The 7,777-nt window shown below is 44.5% G+C and overlaps 3 protein-coding genes across 4 annotated transcripts in view; 1 reads left to right on the top strand and 2 right to left on the bottom strand.

The window, feature by feature from the left end:
• Positions 1-557: 557 nt before the first annotated feature.
• LOC108251016 (lysozyme C-like) lies at positions 558-2,973 on the top strand. The gene is made up of 4 exons (XM_017441157.3): positions 558-772; positions 1,108-1,272; positions 1,692-1,770; positions 1,851-2,973. The coding sequence occupies exons 1-4, from the start codon at positions 646-648 to the stop codon at positions 1,939-1,941; spliced, it is 462 nt and encodes a 153-aa protein (XP_017296646.1). The 5' UTR covers positions 558-645; the 3' UTR covers positions 1,942-2,973.
• On the bottom strand, positions 2,713-4,850 carry LOC108251017 (lysozyme C-like). Of its 2 annotated transcripts, XM_037979419.1 has the most exons (5): positions 4,472-4,850; positions 4,112-4,243; positions 3,874-4,032; positions 3,651-3,714; positions 2,713-3,446 (listed from the first exon to the last, which is right to left on the bottom strand). In XM_037979419.1, the coding sequence occupies exons 2-5, from the start codon at positions 4,128-4,130 to the stop codon at positions 3,377-3,379; spliced, it is 312 nt and encodes a 103-aa protein (XP_037835347.1). In that variant the 5' UTR covers positions 4,131-4,243; positions 4,472-4,850; the 3' UTR covers positions 2,713-3,376. The 2 variants fall into 2 exon arrangements, with proteins under 2 accessions (XP_037835347.1, XP_037835346.1); XM_037979418.1 differs by lacking the exon at positions 4,112-4,243.
• Positions 4,851-4,976: 126 nt separating this feature from the next.
• mbd2 (methyl-CpG binding domain protein 2) overlaps positions 4,977-7,777 on the bottom strand; it is a 12,373-nt gene continuing 9,572 nt past the window's right edge. Inside the window, exon 7 of the mRNA XM_017441160.3 lies at positions 4,977-5,715. The gene's annotated coding sequence lies outside the window, so the exon portion shown is untranslated. The remainder of the gene's footprint in view (positions 5,716-7,777) is intronic.

Raw genomic sequence — 7,777 nt, forward strand, 5'->3', positions numbered from 1 at the left:
GCCCAGTAATGAGCGCGACTCTGTGCTCCTGAAAACATCTGAGACCCAAACGAGCAGAAAGCAGACAGAATAAATCCTGAAGACTGAGAGCCTTAACGAGGAACAGGTGAGTCCAGCCGCTGACAGAACCCAGGTGGGAAACACCAAGAACAACAACAGGAGCCTGGACTTTCACAATAAAACAGGAAACAGAAGATTGCAAATGTTTTAGAAACCAGAGAACAAGAAGCAGATAAATAAAAAAGGCTAAATGTTCTTATTAAATAAGAAAACTCACAAACCATGACAGTTTATGAAGTTTAATTCATTTATGCTTTAATTACCATAAACAGTGAAAAAACTAAACATTTTTTAATAATTTTCCACAAGCCTGAGATCAGTGGTCGAACATCATGGCTCTAAACCACTTGTTTTAATTTAAAGTGTTCCCAGCATTTATCAGCCTTTTTTTATAAAGATAATGGTTGTTTAATGGAATTGGTCACATTTAACCATGTTTTCATGTTGAATCACAGCAGAAGCAGTAAACTTCCTGTTTCTTCCTGTTTCTTTGTGTTTCCTTGTGTTGCAAGAACTAAAACCAGCCGATGCAGACTTCCCCGACTATAAAACCCAGATCCTGCAGAGTCCGGCACAGACAGCAGCATGAAGATCCTGGTGTTGCTGCTGCTGGTGGCTGCGGCCGATGGGAGAGTCTTTGAGCGCTGTGATTGGGCTCGGACACTGAAGAGTTATGGGATGGACGGATACCGAGGCATCAGCCTGGCTAACTGTGAGTACAACCCTGTCAGTCTGACCCCAACAAGCTCCGTCTCATGACAAAAAAGACGAGATTTCAGGTTCTAACAAGTTGTCAGGAATGGGAAGCAGTGGAGCAACGTCAGCCTGCAGAGGACCACCGAAGCCGCCGGACTTCTTGTCTTGTTAGTTGAAGACGTTTTGCTCCTCTTCCTCAGTTCACAGTTTTCATTTTAGACTGAGAAAGCTTCAGCTGAGTCGCTGTGCACCAACGTGTTTCCAGACTTTGATTCTTATTTAACTTTAGTTACGACAAAGAGATTCAGCTGCCTGATAACGTCAGTCACTGTCGGTTCTGTTCATCTGAAGGGGTTTGTCTGACCAGAGCTGAGTCAAGTTTTAACACCGAAGCAGTCAACTTAAACCTCAACACGGACGGATCCTTAGACTACGGCATCTTCCAGATCAACAGCCGCTGGTGGTGCGACAATGGCAGAACCAGGACAGCCAACGGCTGCAACATCAAGTGCAGCGGTCAGTGACGAAACACCAAAACTCACCATCTCACAGATCCTGCCTTTAAACTTTCACAGCTGCAAGTCAGAATGTCTTTAGGGCTGAGGGTCTTTCGGTGTCTCAGGGTCTGTGAAGGTAAAGATCAGGAGTTGGGTTTTGTTGTTGCTCGTTCCGCATCCTGCCCCATTTCTTCCACTGAAGCTGAAGCCGTCCTTCTGTTTGACGCAGGAAGGTTGGACGAGTCAAAACCTTCTCCGTTTCTGTACAACATGCGTTGGAGCCTCTACTTTTTAGCAACAGTTCATTTTTTTAAGCCTAATTTTACAAATAAGGTGTGCCTAAGTCCTGAAACGTTGCTCCTAGTTGTTAAAAACTAAGGAAAACACTTCTAAATGAAGTAAATAAAGCTTGTAAAGGTTCCTGTTCCTTTGCCACAGAGCTTCTGTCTGATGATGTGGGCGTGGCCATCGATTGCGCGAAACGTATCGTCAGGGATCCTCAAGGCATCTCAGCTTGGTGAGGTCATGTGACCACGGTGCGTTCGCTGCTTTCATGTCAGTTTATGGATGAATGGACGTGTTTGTGTCTGCTTTCAGGGTCAGCTGGACTCTTCATTGTAAGAACAAAGATCTGACCCACTACCTGAAAGGATGTCCTTCTGACGTGACGACCCATCTGGACCTCTGACACGTGACCTGTTGGTAAACAGCCAAAGGATCCACATGTAGGAGCTGTCCCTTCAGAGGGAGCCATGTTGGAAGCTAATGTTAGCCTACTGATAGATGTTGCTTTTCTGTTTTCCTGTGAACGAGTGTTTCCGGCAGCTTTAATGGTGGTTGGGGGGGATCTGACGGCCGCAGCTGCGGGGGGTTTGGGATGCAGATCACGGCGGACGGGAACGGGACTCCCCGGGCGAGGCGGGAGCAGCAGCTGTGGCACAAACCGCCATCATGGAGCCATTAACGGATGCAAATGAGGGCCGAGCTGGCAGCGCGCTCAGAGTCCAACATCTGGACACAAACCGCGTCTCCTGGACGTCTTTTCCAGCCTAACTCCGTCTGCAGACTTTCGGCTGCTCAGAACCTTCGGCTCGTTCAGCTGACGACTGCTGGGACTTTTGGTTTCTGTAACTTTTATAGTTTTCAAAATATTTCACTTTATTCACAGATATTCTGCCCAAAGAAACACAGAGATCTCTTTATTTCCTGGTCCAGGTTTTGGTTCTAATGCTACTTTTGAGTTTTAGCTAATTTTAGCTTTCAGCTTTGATTTTTCTCATTTTAACTTTTTTTAAAAAGTATTTTTAGTCTTTTGCTATTTTTAGATCTCAGGCAACAGTTTGCAACTTTAGCTCCTAGCTAAACTTTTGCTGATTTCAGTTTTTAGCTAGAATGTGTTTTTCAGTTAGCATTTTGCTACTTTTACCTTTTAGCAATAACTTTCCTATGTTAGCTGTGGTTTTTTTTTTTTTTTTTTTGTTGTTTTTGTTTTTCCTGTCAGTTTTTGTTGGCCTTTATTAAAATGTTTCTAACTCTTAGCTGACCTTCGGTACGTTTAGTTTAGTTTAGCTTAGCTTAGCTTAGCTGTTATCATGTCTGATCTGTTCTTGTTAGATGAGTTTAGTTTAGGTTTTTGTATTTTTGTGTTTTCTTGCTGTAAAACTCTTTGAACCGCCTCGTTGCTGAAACAAGCGATATAAATAAATCTGACTTGACTTCATGTTTTGCTTCTTTTAGCTTTAACAGCTCTGTTTAGCCTCTTTAGCTACTTTATATTTTGCAGTTTGTTCATTTTAAAAACTAAAAGTTTGTTTTATAAGCAGCTAAAAACTGAAGCTTTTCATAGTTTGGGTTTTTATTCAGTGATGAACTAAGACGATGCCGGCTGAACATCCAAACAGACCAAAATAATTACAGTAAAATAAGTTTGCATTAAAATTTATTCTCATTATTTCAACAGAAAGAGAAAAAGTAAAACAATGATTCAAATGGCATCAGGACTTTCTATCTGCTCCTTTATAACTAAAAATCAAACAATCACTGGAAAAAAAGAAATGATTTGAATAAATTTTGACTTTGATTGAAGAGAAAATGCTTCTTTATGCCGACGACGATCCGATGATTCACCTCAGATTACATCCTGCCAGGTAGCTGCTCAGGTCCTGGCCCCGACAGCGAGTCCTCCAAGCCACCCTGAAACACACAAACGCACCAGCAGCTGGGTCAGTAAACGCATCACTGCAGCTGAGTCAGTGAACGCATCACTGCAGCTGGGTCAGTGAAGGCATCACTGCAGCTGGGTCAGTGAACGCATCACTGCAGCTGGGTCAGTGAATGCATCAATCATGTCTCCCACGCCATAGCTGGATCAGTAAACGCATCACGACGGTCTCTCACCACTGGTTTATGGGGATGCGTTTGGCGCAGGCGATGGCCGCCTGGACGTTGTCGGTCGTAAGCACTGAGGTCAAAAAGAGAAAAACTGATTCAGTCAAACATAAAACAGAGTTTCTGTCACTTCTTGTTCTTATTTGATGAAATCCGTGAGGACTCGTTGAAACGTCGTCTCAGCGGTCTCTGACAGACGATCGCAGGCGAAGCTTCGGCGAGCGTCTCTCACCGTTGCAGCTGATGCCACACGTATTCGCTGACTCGGTTTCCCCGTCGTCGCACCACCAGCGGCTGTTGATCTGGAAGATGCCGTAGTCGGTGGATCCGTTCTTGTTTTTGTGGGTTTTTTGGGTGTCAAACTGTGATTCCCACTGAGTCAGACAAACCCCTGCAGGCAAACAGAGCCGCCATTAAAGGGACAGTTCAGACATTCTGAAGTAGGAGCGACTAACAATCAGCATCCTCACTTATCGGGTTCATTTTCATCCGCCTGGAGCTGAAAGATCCTCAAAACATCAAGCTGGAAAAGTTGTTTTTTGTTTCTTTAAAGTCTGTGGTTTCATTAAACCAACGGAAAGCATCGGGTGGAGAAGGTAATACTGGAAAAATGACGGGACTTTGTGTAAAATGTTAATAAAAACAGAAATTAATCTCAAACCATCTCTTATTCTCAGTTAACAGATCAGAGGCTGAAGAAATTTGACATTTTTGGGGAAAAATGATCATTTTGAATTTATGGCAGCAACACTTATAAAGAGTCCATGTCCCGAGTTCAGTTTGACCCGTTTTAGGTCTGTTGGGTCAGAACCTGAACGTTCTGTACTCACAGTTAGCCAGGCTGTGTCCTCGATGTCCGTCCATCCCGGCGTTCTTCAGGATCTGAGCCTAGGCGCAGCGCCCGAACTTCCTCCCGTCGGCCACAGCCACCAGCAGCAGAACCACCAGGATCTTCATGTCGGACTCGGCGGTTCTACAGACGACCCGCTTTTATATCCGAGACGTTCTGCTGGAAATCCTGTGATTGGGTCATCTTCAGTTTCAGGATTAGAACAAAAAGGACCGGTTCCATTTTGTTTCTGGGATCTGATCCAAACGTTAACATAAAAAAGGAACAAACTAAACTTTGTCCTGAAGTGACCTACGGGCTCATCAACGATCATCTAAAGAAATAAAAAGTAAAGCTGAGCAGAAATGATGAAGAGTAAAACTCCAGGTAAAGTTGGGACAGAAGCCAGGTTACCTGTTTGACCTTTGACCCGTTCAGTCCAACAGAAATAAATAATAATTATTAAACTTTCCTCTGAACCCGGAGAGAAAACACCAGCAGCTGACTCTGAATATAATTTTTTATTTACTCCAGTCCAAGAAATGTACATAAATCTTCTCTGAAGGTAAAAAAATTCACTTTAAATAAGCTAACAGTCTAATAATATTTCTGTAAATTCTCATAATTAAATCAAAGCCCTGAAGAGTTGAAACTGCTGGAAGTCCTGCAGTTTCCTGAATCCTGGGTTTAACGAAGCTGCTCCTCTTCGCTTTTTATTTCATCAGTTCGTTGTTAAAAAGACGGAAACGTGATGAGTTTAAAAAAATAAATGCTTGTTTCAGAGAAGGAGAACTTTTAAAGGTTTTAGTTGCTTTGAGCTCAAGTTGCTGCTGCAGCTCAGTGTTCCTGCAGCGTCTGACCGGGGGGTCCCGGGTCTGGGTCTGGGTCCGGGGTCCGGGTCCGGGTCCGGGGTCCCGGGGTCCCGGGTCCCGGGTCCCGGGTCCCGGGTCCGGGGTCTAGGTGTTCCCAGAGTGTCGGGTCTTTGTGGTCCCAGTGCATCGGGTCCGGTTGGTCCCGGCGGGTCTGGTTGTGGTTCTGGCCTGTCGGGTCTGGGTGTCAGTTTGGTTGTTGCTCTTATTGCTGTTTGAGTCGTTTCCTGAACATGAAGCTGGAGGTGAAAACCTGCTGTGAGTCTGTGGCTGGTCCGGTTCTGGTGTGGTTCTGGTCCGATTCTGGTGCGGTTCTTGTCTGTAGTCTGCATTAGGATGAAGGTGGTGTAACCCTGAGGCTGGTGGACAGACGAGTCTGAAGACAAACAGAGACAAAGAGTTAGATTCAGTCATCTAACAGAATGAAGACAGCTTAAACCTGCGTGCACGAGACCAGACATCGTGCACGTGGAGACCAGACATTGTGCACGTAGAGACCAGACATCGTGCACGTGGAGACCAGACATCGTGCACGTGGAGACCAGACATCGTGCACGAGACCAGACATCGTGCACGTGGAGACCAGACATCGTGCACGAGACCAGACATCGTGCACGAGACCAGACATCGTGCACGTGGAGACCAGACATCGTGCACACAGCTCCTCTGATTGGTCCAACAAGCAGCTTCTGACCCGTTTGACCCAAAGCTTCAGAACCTCAGCAGAACATGGAGACAGCTGGATTATTCATCCTGATCCTCTGATCCTGAAGCTGCTTCTGTTTTCACTTTTCCTTCTTGAAATCGCTCCGGGCGTCGTTTAGAAACTGGCTGACTTCCTGTTTCGTGGCGCGAGGAGAATCAGCGGCGGCGGCGGCGGCGAAAACAGACGGACTTCCTGATGAACTCTTCGATTGTTTCAGGCCCAGAATCCTCGGCTGAGTCTTAATTACTCTCTGATAATTAGAAAATCCTGATAATCTGCAGCTTAAATCGAGGCAGTTCAGCTGAGTGACACACACACTCATGCACACACACACACACACACACACACACACACACACACACTCAGCAGTTAACGGCCTTCTCTGAATGACTTTGAAGCAGATAATTCTCTCTGTGTTTCAACATTAATTAGCTGCAGCTGAAAGATGCTGCAGGAGTCTGAATCAGCTCCTCTGGAAGTTAGAAAGCTAATAATCACACACACACACACACACACCGTCAGCTCGTCTCCATCAGATAAAACCTCCGTCTGAACAGAAACAATCAGAAATTATTCAGACGTTTTCTAATAAAACTGAATGAAATAAGAAACAACATTTAAAATGTTTCACTTTAATTTATTTATCATTAAATTAACGTCATTAAAGTGTGAAATTAGCTGGTTTTAGTTTATTAAAACTTATTTAAGCTGTTAAACTGGAACAAAATACTGAAGAATAAAAATAATTTAAATAATTTACAAAAAGAAAAAGAAAAATATGAAACTAAAGTATTTTTTTATTCTTTTATTCCAATTTTTTCTTTTTTACTGATTTTTTTTTTTATCTTTCTTTGATCTTATTGCTTTCTCATTATTTCAGTTTATGAAACCTAAAATAATAAAAAAGGATCAAAAAATAAGAGAAAATCTGACAAAATAATAAAAACAAATTTATAAAAAATAGATTTTTGGTTTGTTTTTCATCTCAACTTATAAAAGTGAAATACAAAACAGGAAAATAAATCAGAATAATAATTATTAATTAATGGTTTCAGATTCGTCGTTCCGCTTCCTTCCTCTCAAATCGTTTCTCAAACAGGAAGTCAGAAACGGCGGTCTAAGAGTTCTGCACAGATCTGACCCGGCTCTGCGACCTCCTCCGTCTTTAGAACGTCGGGTCAGAACCAGTTTGTTCTTTACTCTGACATGAGTAATAAAATAAAACCCAAAAATTCTGCTGAAGAATCAGAGATCATCTCTGACCAGCGGAACGTCGATCGATCCCCTCGGAGAACCCTGACGTGGATCGATCCCCTTGGAGAACCCTGACGTGGATCGATTCCCTCGGAGAACCCGACGTGTATCGATCCCCTCAGGGAACCCAGACGTGGATCGATCCCCTCGGAGAACCCAGACGTGTATCGATCCCCTCGGAGAACCCTGACGTGGATCGATCCCCTCGGAGAACCCTGACGTGGATCGATCCCCTTGGAGAACCCTGACGTGGATCGATCCCCTCAGGGAACCCAGACGTGGATCGATCCCCTCAGGGAACCCAGACGTGTATCGATCCCCTCGGAGAACCCTGACGTGGATCGATTCCCTCGGAGAACCCTGACGTGGATCGATCCCCTTGGAGAACCCGACGTGGATCGATCCCCTTGGAGAACCCGACGTGGATCGATCCCCTCGGAGAACCCTGACGTGGATCGATCCCCTCGGAGAACCCAGA

This window comes from Kryptolebias marmoratus, linkage group LG14 (genome assembly GCF_001649575.2).
Source record: "Kryptolebias marmoratus isolate JLee-2015 linkage group LG14, ASM164957v2, whole genome shotgun sequence".
Taxonomy (NCBI): domain Eukaryota; kingdom Metazoa; phylum Chordata; class Actinopteri; order Cyprinodontiformes; family Rivulidae; genus Kryptolebias; species Kryptolebias marmoratus.